At 47.8% G+C, this 14,938-nt stretch overlaps 1 protein-coding gene across 3 annotated transcripts in view; it reads left to right on the top strand.

The window, feature by feature from the left end:
• Positions 1–14,938, top strand: part of EIF2D (eukaryotic translation initiation factor 2D) — a 15,825-nt gene extending 887 nt beyond the window's left edge. The window contains exons 2-12 of one of the 3 annotated variants that reach the window (XM_034667163.1): positions 2,715–2,822; positions 4,445–4,704; positions 5,223–5,340; positions 7,006–7,051; positions 7,486–7,589; positions 7,710–7,859; positions 8,236–8,325; positions 9,035–9,130; positions 10,151–10,271; positions 13,057–13,231; positions 14,736–14,938. In XM_034667163.1, the coding sequence (XP_034523054.1) occupies positions 2,715–2,822; positions 4,445–4,704; positions 5,223–5,340; positions 7,006–7,051; positions 7,486–7,589; positions 7,710–7,859; positions 8,236–8,325; positions 9,035–9,130; positions 10,151–10,271; positions 13,057–13,231; positions 14,736–14,806 (1,339 nt within the window). In that variant the 3' untranslated portion in view covers positions 14,807–14,938. The other 2 variants (XM_034667162.1, XM_034667164.1) reach the window with 2 other exon arrangements.

Genomic DNA, 14,938 nt, shown 5'->3' with positions numbered 1-14,938 from the left:
TAAAAGAAAAAAACAGATTCTTCTTCCAGAAGCAGAGAGTGGGCCATGGGGGAATGGCAGTGAGCCTGTAGGGGTGGCTGCGTATCTCAGCCAAGCATATTTGCTGCTGCTGCTGCTGCTGCTGCTCTTTTTTCTTTTCTTTTCTTTTCTTTTCTTTTCTTTTCTTTTCTTTTCTTTCTTTCTTTCTTTCTCTTTCTTTTTTAATAATTTTACATTTACAGAAGAGTTGAAAAGTTAGTATAGAGTTTTTACCAGCTTCCTGTAATGATAATATTTTATATAACCATAGTACAGTTATCAAAACTAGGGAATCAACATTGGTACAATCCTATTAATACAATTATAGACTTTATTCATATTCCCCCAGTTTTTCCACGAAATGTGGACAGTTTTTTTCCACTCAAGGATCCAGTCTAGGATAGCACATTGTATTTAGTGGTTGTGTTTCTTAGTCTCTTGTGTGTGACATTTTCTTTGTCTTTCCTTGTTTTTCATGGTGTTAACACTTTTTTCTCCATCATCCACGTCATCATCCTTTTTTTTTTTTAAGGATTTTATTTATTTGAGAGAGACAGAGAGAGAGCACAAGTGGGACGAAGGGCAGAGGGAGAAGCAGACTTCCTGCTGAGCAGAGAGCATGATGCGGGGCTCGATCCCAGGAATCCGGGATCATGACCTGAGCTGAAGGCAGATGCTTAACTGACTGAGCCACCCAGGCGCCCTTCATCATCCTTTTTTTTAAATTATTTTAATAGCTTTATTCAAATGTGGTTTACATCCTGCAAAAGTCACCTATTTCAAATTAGCTCATTGAGTTGTAGTGTATTTACAGAGCTGTTCAACCGTCACTGCACGGCTTCTTTTTTAAAATAAATTAGGAAGTAATCATATAAACGGTTCTGAAAAATCAAAGCCCCCTCACCCTACAGCCCTTTCCTCCTAGAAGTAACCGTTATCATCTGATACATTTTTCCTTGCCAGCCTCCTTGAATCCTTGTGTATGTGTGTGTATGAAAATGTACGATTTGGGTATGTATGTTTAAAAATACAAATAAACAGAATTATACTTTATCTATATTGGTTTTTCACTTAAGATCAAGGGGACATTTTCCATGTCAGCAAGTTCAATTATGCTGAGTCTTCTTACCTGCTACGTGGTGATGGAAGAGGTCCTCTCCTAATGGACCTTGTGGTTGCCCATACTTTGTCTTCAGCACGAACAGTCTCTTACTGATGCCTCTAGGGACACCTGTGCCAGTATCTCTCCAGAGTGGATACTAAGAAGCAGAATTCTTAGGCTAAAGATAGGTGTATATTTCTGCTGCCCTACAAGAAAGCGGTATCCATTTTCACTCCCACCTACGGGGGATATGGAGCCTGTTTTCCTGCACACCACCAACACTGGATACGATGGGTTGTTTTCATTTGTGTCATCCTTTTTTTTTTTTAAGCTATTCTTTTCTTTTTTTTTTAAAGATTTTATTTGACAGGGAGATACACAGCGAGAGAGGAAACACAAGCAGGGGGAATGGGAGAGGAAGAAGCAGGCTTCCCACTGAGCAGGGAGCCTGATGCGGGGCTCGATCCCAGGAGCCTGGGATCATGACCTAAGCCAAAGGCAGATGCTTAACGGCTGAGCCACCCAGGCGCCCCTCATTTATGTCATCCTGACCAAGAAATGATGTCTCATTATTTTGCTTGTTGCTGCTTAGAGAGAGAGAGAGACTGTAGGCACAGGAGAGGTCAGTGTTCAAAGATCTTACTGTTGCTACTCATGTTCTCCTGTTTTCCTTGAACCTTTTGGAACCAAGCATCTAGAAATGTTTCCTTCCTTGTCGAACTGTGGCACAACTTGCCATTGAAAAGGTTGGTGGTATCACTGTGTTCCCAGTATTCTATCCAGAACAGGAGAAAACTACAGAAATGTATATTTCCCCTGCTCAGTTTGGCTTTTAGACTGTATTGGGGATGAAGCTTGAGAGTGGTTTGTGGCCGAGAATAAGGGTACAAGGAGGTGACCCTGCCAGACTTATATGTCCCCCCACTGTTATCCAGTGGGTCATCCGTCCTTACGGGCAGTGTGTGGGCAATGCTTGAGTAACACTGGACTGGAGGAAGTTTCTCATTTGGGCTTTGGAAGTTTTCGTAGTTACTGTAAACGTGATTGTTTCCAATCTTCTGGATGCACCCAGTTCTTAGATTGATCGTTACACAGAGCAAGGCCTGTTAATAAAGAGCCGAGTCAGAAGGAACCTCTCGAGTTAGTGCCACTGTTTATCTCTTCTCTGTGGCATTCCTCAGCCTCATTTATGGCCTACGAATGGCCTTCCTTTTGAACCTCTGTATAGGATGGCTAGGCCTTTAAGGTAGGGGAGGTAATTTTATATTTTTGAAATTAAACAAAGGGAACTTCAAATATCCTTGCTAGTCTTGCCTGGGTTTGATTCATAATAGGAATAAAACCAAACAGTGGTAACATCAGCAGAGTTGTTACTTATACAGAAGGGGAATGTTTGGTCAAGGGATTTTTGAAAGTCCTATTTATAGGTAATCTGAGGAAAACTGAGGTTGGACTGAGTTTCGTTTTGTGGTACAGGCGGTTGCTTCAAATTTGCAAACGTGGTGCTTTTAACACGTGAGTGGAAAGGTGCCCCTGACGTGTGCCCTCCCGGAAGGCTTTCTGTGACCCACGTCTCCGGCTTCCTCCTCCTCAGAGCCCCTGTCGCCATCGGAGTTGCCGCCATGTCCACAGCTGAGATGCTGACTTCGGGCCTGAAGGGAAGGGGCTTCTCCGTGCTGCACACCTACCGGGACCACTTGTGGTGGGTCCTCTGTCTCTTCTGTTTTACACAGAGCTGGGTGGGCAGAGAGGGCACGGGGCCTGGATTCCCAAATGAGAGTTTGGGTCCCTGCCATGTCCGTAGGCAAGTTGCCAATTCCAGACATTCATTTCTTCACTAGATGTGGAGGGAGAAATGGATGGATGGATTGGTTGGTTGGTTGAAATTTTTTTTTGTTTGGGGAAGAAATTACAGAGAACTTTGATTATTTTCTAGGTGAACTGTAGCATCCTAGGCCTAGAGAGGACCTGAGGGTCTGTCCACTCTGCCTCTCTGCACTGTGATATTCTTTATTTTTATAGCTCCGGTCGATGCGGCCTTATCTGCCACCCACATTTAGGCATCTTCTGCCCCGTGGCGAGTGCTTGGAAATTCTGACTTCTGAATCCAAATCCAAGCAGAGTAGGTCCTCCAGCACCACGGTCATAACCTGATCACTTTTCTGTTGTTCAGGTTTCACATTTCAGATCTCCTCTCCATTAAGCAAGTCACGTTTTGTCACTGTAACAACCGCTTTCTAAAACCGTATACTAGTTTATTCTCTGGCTATTTTCCTGTCATTTTACCAAAACAGTAAATAGGGCTTTTCTTGAAAGCAGTATAGCTGGTCTTTTGGCCAAGTGTTGTGGCCTCTTGGCATAGATTCATCCTAACATTTCTAGCCCAGCCTCGGAGTCCCTCACGTTATCAGGACTGGCCAGACTCCACTGTGCTGGAGGCGCAGCCGCAGTCAGTGTCGCAGCAGACATTGGACGACTACTTACCGAAGTTCTCCAGACACCTTGCTTTCTGTCCGTCTGCACAGTGGCTGTCAAGGTCATGTTGCCTAAATTGTGCTACCAGTGGTTGCTTCCGTTCCCCCTGCCCCCACCTTTTAAAAATATTTCTGCACTTATCTCATCAGAATCACCTAAACACATAGTGTAGCCTCACTGTTCACGATACTGCTAAGACTTGCTGCAGCTCTTAGTGAAAACTCGGTTTGATTTCCATCATCTCGCGCCGTGTGCCCCGTATGCGGCTGTGCTTTTTTTTCCCCTGGCTTCCTAAGGCTTAGTGGCATGAAAGCACGTCGTCACTGCTCTGCAGCTTAGACTGCCCCCTGATAGAACACAGAAGCGACTGACTTGCGTCCCCAAGCAGCCCAGATGTTTGTACTTTGTCACGTACTCTGAGCCTCGGGCTTGGCCTTCCCCAAACTGGTCCTACAGATGTGTTTGCCATCTTACTTTTGTTATTTAATTCAAAATGGTTTTATTTTTAATTCATGTGAAGGGGATCCTTTTGGGGGCTTCTCTTTAGCTGCTTTTTCTTTCATCTTTCTTTGTCCCCAGATGTGGCTGAGTGATACTATTATTCTTTTAGGATGGGGTAGGGAGGAGGCAAGAATTACTCTCCCCATTTCGGAGATGAGGAAGCCGAGGCATAGAATTTTTCTGGGCCCAGAATTGGAAATGGGGTTTAGATAAGAGCCCGGGCTCTCTGCCCTCTCCTGGACACCCCTGCCTGTGGCTCTCACTCTTGCCGGACTCCCAGCTGACCCTGACCAGGATTGGAGGATGTTGTGGCAGCTGCCTGGTGTTTCTGACATGCGATTTTTCCAGGCAATCTGGAGACAAGTCTTCTCCACCTTCCATGGCTCCACTGGCCCTGGATCCCCTCGATCTCAGTGAAGAGAAGGGGTCTGTCGAGGCGGCCCCTGCCCTGCAGGGAGACTTGAGGCACCTGACCCTGGCAGGAGAGAACCAGGAGAATGGGGAGGTCCAGCAGCAGATGTGTGGAGAAAAGTCCCTGCCGGAAGCCTCCGAAGACCCCAGTGTCAGGGGCCTGAACCCAGACCCCACAGACAGCAGGACCCTTCAAGGTATAGCTCTGGGAGTAGAAGGACCCATCTCCTCTCGATTTAGGAAACATGCTCTACTCTGCTTCTGACTAGAGTGGTGCCGAAGCTCGAGGACAATGGGAAAGTCCTTATTTTTGGTGAGGGTGGCACAACAGCCCTTTGACATCTCACCAGGGAGTTTTTGCCACACACGTCCTATGTCCCTGGATGCCAGTCTGTCCTGGCATTTGGACTGCTTCCAGCGACAGAGGCCTCTGTGGTTTCTTCTGGCTCTGACTGCTCTGTCGGAGAAGAATTTGCTCCTGGCCGGGTTGGCCTTGGTGGCTGGGTGGGCCTAGGTGGCTGGACCTCTTCTCTGGGGTCAGCCCCCTCTAAAGGCTCAGTGCTCAAGAGAGTCTGGGAGCTTTGGGACCCAGGAATGGGTTCCTTCCAGGGCGAAGGGGGTGAGGCAGGGGTGGAGCTGGGCGGGGAGCTTACTTGTGCTGCACCTGGCATTCTGTATCCTTCAGAAAAATATGCTTCTTGTCTTTTCCTTGCAGAACAAATGGATGAACTTTTACAGCAATGCTTCTTGCACGCTTTAAAGTGCCAAGTCAAAAAAGCTGACCTCCCTTTACTCACCAGCACGTTCCTTGGCAGCCACATGTTCTCCTGCTGGTACGGAAGACAGGGTGTGGGCCACGGGCTTTCTCTGGTACCTTGGTGGTGTGTCAGGACAGGTGTGTGATGGAGGAATTGGTTGAGGGACATGCTGCGGAAAGAGTGGAGTGGAGGGTTGATCTGGCAAATGAATCAGGTCCTGAGTTTTAAAAACGTAAATTTTAGCCAGCAAAAGGTTGTTGAAGAAATGAAGGTTAAAATTCCCAAGATTCTCTGAGCACTGCCTCTGCTGTGGTGATTCTGGGCTGGCTCATGAATCGGGCAGCACAGCCTGTCCAGGGAGCGTCCGTGGCAGCCTCTTTGTCAGAGCCTTCTTCTGGAACGTTCAACCCCCTCACACTTTCGCTGCAAAGTAGGTGGGCCACATTATATTGTATCAGGAGGAAGAGGCAGTGTGAACCCCCTACGCCAAGCACAGGCCACCAGGAGAGACAGTATTACATGCAGATAGAACCTGGGCTTTGGAAACAGCCATCTGGACGCAAATGCCAGTTCCCCAGGGTTTTGGAGCAAGGTGAATTTGAACTTGTTACTGGGCTTCTCTGAACCCGAACTTCCAGCACTTGTAGGATTATTGTCAAGATTCACTAGCCTCACGTTTAATAAGCACCCAGGAAAAATTCTGTCAGAAGATTTGCTCCTTGATTTGTACGCCGCAACTCAACTTTTCTCTTTTTGAGAATTTTGTTCTGTTTTTTCAAAAGTGGTTTTGATGTAATTCTCTTCCTGTTTATCTGTGGGCGCCTTTAAGGCATCTTGTACAGTCTGGGGTCTGGAGCATGTGGCAGGATGCTTGGTAATTTGTCCCGACCTTGGTGGGTTATAAGTAACTGGGAAAGAGATCCTAGAATCTTCTCTAGGATAGAGGTTCTTAGCCTTGGGCAGATTCTTGAAGGACTGTCTATGAATCCCACTGCTATTGCTTGTCACAATTTGAGAGAAGACAAAAGTTCTGAGAAGAGGGACGATTCCGGCTTTCACAGGAACCTAACCCCAAAACCTAACAGCTGTAGGGCAGGCGTTCACGAACTCTCCCTCTGCAGAGCAGACAGTACATCTCATAGGCTTTGCAGACCATGCAGTCTCTATCGCAGCTCCTCAGCCCTACCATGTCAGCAGACGGTGGATGAACGGCTGTGACCAGATATGGCCTAGGGGATGTAGTTTGCCAGTCCTGCCCTCGGCCCAGCTGCCTCAGTGAGCGTGGTGTTGGAAAGGTTCACCTTGAGGTGAAACTTTGGAGGCCACAGAAGGTGGTCCAGTTTGAGAGGACTCTAAAGCTATATCCGGTACAGTAGCCACTAGCCACATGTGGCTATTTAAATTTAATTAAAATTAAATAAAATTTAGAATTTAGTTCCTCAGTCACAAGAGCTGTGTGTCAAGTACTTAATAGCCACATGTGGCTAATGGCTACCATATTGGATGACAGATAGAGAACATTCCATATTTACAGAAAGGGCTGTTGGACAGCGATGCTCGAGAGTGTCCCAAAGTCAGTATCCCTCTCTGATGCCAGCACTGGGTAGAGGGTTCTGGAATAGCAGCTTCTCTCTGAACATGGAGGAGGAAGGCTGAGGAAAAATGCCCTCCTCTCAGAGGCAGGCAGGTCCCACCACTACTGCTTTGTTAGCTGAACTTGCTTTTTCCATCTGCCACCAGCCCTGCAGGACAACACCTGGACATAAAGAAATCAAGCTACAAAAAGGTAAGCAGGTACTTTCTCTGCGTATGCACACAGAGAGAGTTGTGTAGGGGCACACGTGCCATGAGCTGGATGGACGCTGGGGAAGCCCCATCTGTAGGGCTAGAATTAAGCTTTTTGATTCCAAGTATGAGGGGTAGGGGGAGGGGGACGAAAACGCTCCCGGGACGAGGCAGTTGGGCAAGCACCCACTCTCTTCTCTCCCTTCCACTCCTTTATATCTGACCAGAGTTCTGAAAGATTTCCCCAGTTAGCCTGTCGCAGCTTCTCACTCCCTGAGCCGCAGGGTGGGGGGTCTCTCAGGTCCTGGTTTGATGAGGGCAGGGACTGTCACGCGTCCGTCCCCAGGACCGGCCCTGCTCGGTGTGTGGCACATCAGGTGCTCAGGATGGGCGTGGAATCGGTGGAGTCCCTACCCCTGGCCCTCTCTCCCTTAGCTCTCTAAGTTCCTGCAGCAAATGCAGCAGGAGCAGATTATACAGGTGGAGGAGCTGAGCAGAGGGGTGGAGAGCATTGTGGCTGTGGACTGGAAGCACCCGAGGTGAGTCAAGGGGCCTGCCTACCACAGCCCAGCCAGTCCCGGGGCGCCTGGGCCCCAGACCGGGAACTGCCCAGATGCTAGTATCAAATGTGTTTTTTCTTTCCTTCTGCTGGGTTTTAGGATCACATCTTTCGTCATACCCGAGCCCTCCCCGACCTCCCAGACTATCCAGGAGGGTAGCAGGGAACAGCCCTATCACCCTCCAGATATAAAACCCCTCTACTGTGTCCCAGCCAGCATGACTCTGCTCTTCCAGGAGTCTGGCCACAAGTGAGTTTTTGGAGAGCAGCCCTCCTCTGCCTGCTTGGTGTTCCGGCCTGTAGTTCCTCTCAAGCTGGGTAGCGCTCCTCTGTGACTGGCAGAGCCTGCTGCGCCCCTGTGCTCCCTTTCTCCTACACCCATCTTCAAGCTTCTTTCCCCTGGAAAGTGTCTCTGACTAAATGAACGAGCGTAGGTGTCTCCCTTTTCTCCCTGTAATTATTCTTCATGAGGTCCCGCTCACCTCAGTCAGGAAAGGGAAGAACATAGAACTCAAAAAGCCAAGGAAAGCAGCGTACCAAGCAGAGAGTGAGTCTTGGTATCTGCAGTTTGTCTCCTGGCACAGCATGAACTAACCCCCTCCCCCGCCCCGTCACTTCCCACCTAGGAAGGGGAGCGCTCTTGAGGGCGGTGAGGTCCGGACAATCATCGTCAGCTATGCCAAGAAGAATGACTTGGTCAATGTGGACAACAGAAAGTGAGTATCTGGGGAGCCCTGCTGAAAATCAGTGCCCGACAGCACAGACTTGGACACACCCGTGGAGGACATGTGGGACAGAGAGGCACATAGATCACAGCCTTTTAGAAAGAATCAAGACCAGTGGTTTCTAAACCACGGGCTGTGGACACCCAGACTTGTCCAGGGTGCTCAGATCCATATGTGGCATCAACACTGGCTGTAGCCTGAGTGCGTGGTAGCTCATAGACGTCCACGAGTGGTTTTCAAGTGCAGATGCCCTTGTGAAGAATAAAGCAGAGCTCAGAAAAATTTTACTGACGTCATTGTGGCTTTTTGGTATCCTCTATTTTCTCAGGACATTGGTTCAAAAGGTAAACTCTTAAATGAAGAGCATTCTGTTTTTCTTTTTTACTTTCAAAAGACATCCCCAGGATCAAAAAGTTGGGAACTGCAGTCTAATCATGGTTCGTTAGCAGAACTGGGCCAAGAATCCTGGTCTGTGGATTTATCCCACTCTCCCCTCCACCACCGGCTGCTCTCTTGTCCTTAGGAAAACATACTGTTCCTCGCATCCACAGGGTACATCACTTCATGCACTCCGGTCCCTGAATTGGTTCTCATGGTCCTAAATGACTACAAAGGACATAGAAGAGATGACTCCTGAGCTGGCCCTTGGGTCAAAAGGGGTGGGGCTGGAATTCCTTCATTGCCTCTTCTTTCCCTTTAGTCTCGTGAAATTGGATCCCATCCTGTGTGACTGCATCTTAGAGAAAAATGAACAGCATACAGTCACGACGCTTCCATGGGACAGTCTCCTGAGCAGGTAACGGGGATGGGCAGTCCCTCTCCAACGTTTCTGTCCCCTCCCCATAATGTCTGTCTTTCGAACTTTAGAATCATCACCGTCTCAGTCTTTGACTTTCTCTCCATAATTGAACTGATATTAGTCCACATAAACACAGTCTTGGTAATTTTGTTGTGGACAATCCTTGGAATGATTTGAGCCAACACGATATAGGAGAACTTGAAAGGGTGAAGGTAAAAGAACAATTAATTAAAAGTAAGAACTTCAAAAAGATGAGAAGCAAAAGGAGGCTGGGAGGAATTGTCTTAAAGTCATCAAAGGAAAGACCCTATGCTCTTTCTTTTCCACAGAACAAAACTGAAAATAATTTACATGAGGAGTTTGCAACTACAACCCACGGGCCAGATCTGGCCTGCTGCCTGTTGTCAATACGCCACGCGCATTTGCTCATTGTCTGTGGTCCGCTTTCATGCGGCAGTGGCAGAGTTGGGTGGTTGCATAGCGCTGTGGCCCTCAAAGCCTGGAGTATTACTGTCTGGCCTTTGTAGAAAGTGTGTACAATCCCAGTATATGTGATACCAAGAGAAAACCTGGTTAGATGAAAGGTAGACATTCTTTGTGGTAAAGGCTTTCTCTAGAAGATGAATCGGAACATGTCACCCATGTGGAGCAGCACTTTCCCAGGCTGGGTGCATGTGCATCAGAGTCTTGAGACAGGAGGTAAGTTCCACAAGGCAGCCTGGACCAGGCCACTGGACGGTTTCCAGGGGCTCGAGTCACTGATGATTCCCTTCCCTGTATCCATGGGCCTTGACTTTGGCCATACTTCGGGGATGGATAAAAATCATACTTGCCTAATTGGAGCTTCTGATTTAATCGGTGTTGGGTGCAGCCCCCTAGGTGATGTCAGCGATTCTAAGTGCAGCCTGGGGCGCTGGCTACGGACTGGCTCACACCCAGCTGCCTGCCAGCAGTGGGGAATGAGGAGACGATTTCTGTGGGCTTTATCAGTCTGTAGCTCACAAACTCCTGTTTCAGATGTTTGGAAAGAATGCAGCCTGCCTATCAAGTGACCTTTCCAGGACAAGAGCCCATTGTGAAGAAAGGCAAAATCTGCCCAATTGACATCACCCTAGCACAGAGAGCATCTAATAAAAAGGTAATTTTAAAAAGACACAATGTTGGGGGGCACCTGGGTGCCTCAGTTAGTTAAGTGTCTGCCTTTGGCTCCGGTCATGGTCCTGGGGTCCTGGGATGGAGCCCCGCACTGGGTTCCATGCTTAGCAGGGACTCTGCCTCTTCCTCTCCCTAAGCCCCTCCCCCTACTCTGCTCGTGCTCGCTCTCTCTCAAATAAATAAATAAAATCTTAAAAAAAAAAAAAAAGCCACAATGTTGGAAGTGTGGTTTAATATCCCCACTAAGTTCTAGTCTCTCTAGTGTAATTGAAAGTATGTATTTATGTATTTATTTTTAAAGATTTTATGTATTAATTAGAGAGAGAGCAAGAGAGAGAGCAGAAGCAGAGGGAGCTGCAGAGGGAGAAGAAGCAGACTCCCAGCTGAGCGTGAAGACCGACACAGGGCTCCATCCCAGGAGCCTGGGATCATGACCTGAGCCAAAGGCAGACGCTTAGCCAACTGAGCCACCCAGGTGTCCCGTGATTGGAGGTTTTTAGATTTTGGCCTCAAACACCACAAAGACTGTTTATGAAAGAGCCGTGTTTGTATGAGTGGGCTGGGCCCTATATAAGACAGGCAAAGCTGGCCCTCTCACTCCCTACCCTCTAGGATTTTGTGCTAGGGCACTTGCTAGAGCCTAGTTCCAAAGGTAAACAAGATTTTAGTTTTATTTTTTTCTTAAATCTGTTACAGGCTTTCAGCCCTTACTCATTCTATTACCTCTTGGACCTTGCCCAGGGCAAAACAGCTTATAGAGAATTGCTGAAGGAAGTGAGTGTGTGTAGCCTGGCAACAGGGTCATAGGGAACGAATTCTATCTGGCCTCAGTGTGTGAAAAGCTCTCCTTAAGAAAAAGAGTGCACTTAATGCTGAGATGCCTTGAGAAGACAAAAATAGGATTTTTGGACGGAAATCCCAAGAAGACAGACTTGGGTTCAAGATAAAGAACTTTCTAGTGTATGGGTTATGCAAATGGGCTTTGTCCTTAGAGATATGGGTTCAAATGTGACCTTTGCCTTGCCACTTGTCCTTGAGAAAGTGAATGTTTTCTGCCTGAATTTTCTTAATGTGAGAAATGGGGATAATACCCACCGTATAAGGCACCGTGAAGGCCAAATGAAAGAAATACATGGGTGAAGCACTTAGAATAGTACTTTGCATTTAAGCAGTCAGTAAATGAGAACCAGTAATAAGAACCTCAATAATAACTAGCAATAGCCACTATATCTTGAGTGTGTAATTGTGCCAGACTCCGTACTAAGCATTTCTATATATACAGGTTTCCTCTGCTAGCCGGAAGTGGAGCATTCCTATGAAACCTTTTGTAAGCTGAAATGGTGTAAAGCAAAGAACAAATTACCATGAATTTATATGGAAAAAAATGTGAGCGTTCCCAGACCCCAAAAATAACTCTCTTAGGCTTTTCTGATACCTCAGGACACATCTTGCTAACGGATGCATAGAATAAATGGAGAAAAACGACAGACGCTCACAGACACAGTTCACAACTCTGGCGGCTGGACGCTGAGGTGCTCAGTGTCGTTCCGGGGAAGGAGCTAAGTGAGCCCCCTTCTTGCTGCTGTTCTGGGGTGTGCGCTGCCTCTGTGAGGGCTCCCTGCAAGACTGGTGCTGAGCACTGTGTTCATTTTTCACCTTTTTTTATAAAAGTGAAAACCCTCTGGATTTCTTTCAGTTAGCAAAAAGTCCTAACGTAGGTCTTTTTGTAAGAGCGAAGTGGCATTCTGTGAACTTTGAAAAAGCAGGGGACAATTGTATTAGCTTATTGAAACACTATTAATGTTAATGGTAACAATTAAAATTGTCCAAAATTAAAACTGGTGCTTTCCAAAATAGGCAGTTACTGTCTGGAGGTCTACAAGCAAAGACCGGGTGACCACTTGTTGGGGGAAGATATAGTCAAGGGTACATGCATCAGGTGGGGGGCTGGAATAGATGTGACCTCTAATATCTTATCGATTCTGAGGTTCTCTGGGGCTGGAGTCCCTTGACAAGCCTGGGTTATTTGGAACCTATGACTTTATTAAAAGCAGCTCTTCCTAACCCACTCCTGATGGTAACAGACTCTACCATCTCTAGTCATGAATGCAAGAGAACTTGTTTCTAAAAGGGAAGAATTGTGACTTTTTTTTAAGTGTCAGTGGTTTTTTTTTTAAATCTTAAAATCACACATATGTCATTTGTGAAGTTGATAAATAATAGAAAAATACATGTGTTCCTGATGAGATGCTTGATATTTAGGAATTATTGTCCATTTATTTTTGGGTATGATGATGGTTTTGTCTTTATGTTTAAAGGAACCCTTACGTTTTAGAGATACGTACTAGAGCATTTGTAGATAAAATGCTCCAGTGTTTAGGAGGATTTGCTCTCAAGCAATATGGACAGGGTGTAGGTGACTTAAGGTTGGTCATGAGTCGCTAATTGTTGAAGCTGATGATGGGAACATAGGAGCACAGTATTCAGTTCTGCTTTTATTTATGTTTTTAATTCTCCATAACAAAAAGTCTTTTTAAAAAGTATATGTTCCATGTTGGATAGAGAGTATTCCACTAAGTATATAACATGTATATTGGATGGGACAGAAAGAATCAGTAAGTATAAAAATAGATGATATGATGAAAAGGGACCGTGGTTGTAGGGATGGTGGACACGGGGGCGGGGGTGAAGAGGCTGGGGAGGCTCTGGCAGGCCCTGTGGGGGGAGGGCGTGTGTGTCCCCGTGCCATCAGTCTTCTGTCACCCCAGGTGACTGTGGTCCGGAACTTGGAGACCTATGGTTTGGACCCGTGCTCGGTGGCTGCCATCCTCCAGCAGCGGTGCCAGGCCAGCACGACTGTCACTCCTGCCCCGGGGTCCAAGGACAGCCTGCAGGTCCAGATCCAGGGAAACCAGGTCCATCACCTCAGCCAGCTGTTGCTTGGTGAGTGTCCCTCTGAAGAAGCAGAGGCGCGGGTGTGACTTGGCCAAAATCTTCCCACCCATCCAAGCCCCTCTGGTCATCATAGCCATAGTATATGCGTGTGGCCAGATCGTGTGTCGTGGCCAGTGAGAGACCGAGCTGATAACTGAGCCGGGTGCTTTGGCCCCCAGGTTCAGTGCTCTCTCCACCGTCCTGTCGGCGTCATTTTCTTCCTGGTTTTCCCTTCGATAAGGCATCTGTTGTGCATCCCAGCCGTGCTGGGTACTTCGCCGGGCGTTTTGCAGGCACCGTCTCTCCTCCTCACAGCCACGCAGCAGAACTGTTTGTGTTTTGCAGCTGAGGAAGCCAAGGCTCAGAGAGGCTCAGTCCCTTGCCCTCAGATACTCAGCTGTTCCATGCTGCAGCTGGGCTCCCGACTTGGCTTTGTCAGACCCCAGAGCCTGAGTTCTTTCTCCCAACTCTGGGTCACCCAGCCTCCGGCTTGTCCTCGATTCACACCACCTCTGCCTGAGTCAGCTTCCCATCACTCTCCTTCTACACACCCCTTATGCCGGTCGGTGCCTTCAGAATAAGCCCTACGCTCAATAAATAAGACCCTCCCGGTCCAACTCCCGTTCCCTTCGGGCTCTCTCCGGCAGCTCTCACACCCCCACCTCAGACCTCGGCCACGCTGCGGTCCTTGCTGCTCCCCACACATGCTCGGTGCTTGCATCCCTGTGCCCTCGCCCAGTATGCCCTCCCACAGCCCACATCTGCCCGACCGGAAGGCCTTATGGGTCCAGCCCAGGGGTCATGGGAAGCCTGTCTCAGAGCATGTCCCATTTTTTCTGTCCTTCAATTAGCATTTAGAAAATTGCCAATGTAGCACTTTCTCCTTGTGTTTATTTTTCTGTTTTTTCAAATGTCTGAACCCCCTGCTAGACTGAGCAACTTCAGTCAGAAGCCTTGCCTTCTTCATCCCTTTTGCATGCTCAGGGCCTGGCACATGGTAAATGCTCAATGAGCAAATGTATTTTAGGGCCTAAGGCAGCACCCTGTAGTACACTTCCAGAGTTGACCCCTTTAAGTGAAGAACCCAATAGGAGGTGCTGAGAAGAAATAAAAGGAAAATAGACAAGCACGTGACTGCACGCAGACGCACACCTTCTCTCTCCTGAGAAAATTACGGATGCCTCAAGTATACCTAGAAAGTGGCTCTCGGTGTGAAAATTGCTCACATACACACGACAGCCATGAGGTGTAAGGATAAATGGCCCATCCCGGACAACTGCCCAGAGGAGCTGGGTCCGAGCTGGGTGTCGAAGAGCAGGTCACGTGGTGCAGGTGACTAAAGAGAAGTTGACCCCGGGAACGTGTGCCCAGTGGAGCGAGGGGACGGATGGCAGCCGTGCAGTTTGGGGCCCACAGGGGTCAGGACCAAGGGGGGACGTTGAGACACAAAGCGTAGGGGGTGGCGGGGGCAGGCTCACGCCCCCCTGAGGAGGTTCTGTTGTTTGGATTGTAGAAGACTATCAGCTTCCTCGAAAATACATCCAAGGCCTAGAAAAGGCCCCCAAACCCAGCAGGAAGAAGTAACAGACTCCTGTTTCGTGTGGTCGATCCGGTGGAAATCCAGGCTCTGGGCTGGTCATTTATACGAGCATTTTCAGCTTTTGCAAATGAAAAAATATAATTCTTTACCAAAATAAATTTTTATTCTAATCTAAA

This window comes from Ailuropoda melanoleuca, chromosome 8, assembly GCF_002007445.2.
Source record: "Ailuropoda melanoleuca isolate Jingjing chromosome 8, ASM200744v2, whole genome shotgun sequence".
Lineage (NCBI taxonomy): Eukaryota > Metazoa > Chordata > Mammalia > Carnivora > Ursidae > Ailuropoda > Ailuropoda melanoleuca.
This window is presented reverse-complemented; position numbering and strand designations above follow the sequence as displayed.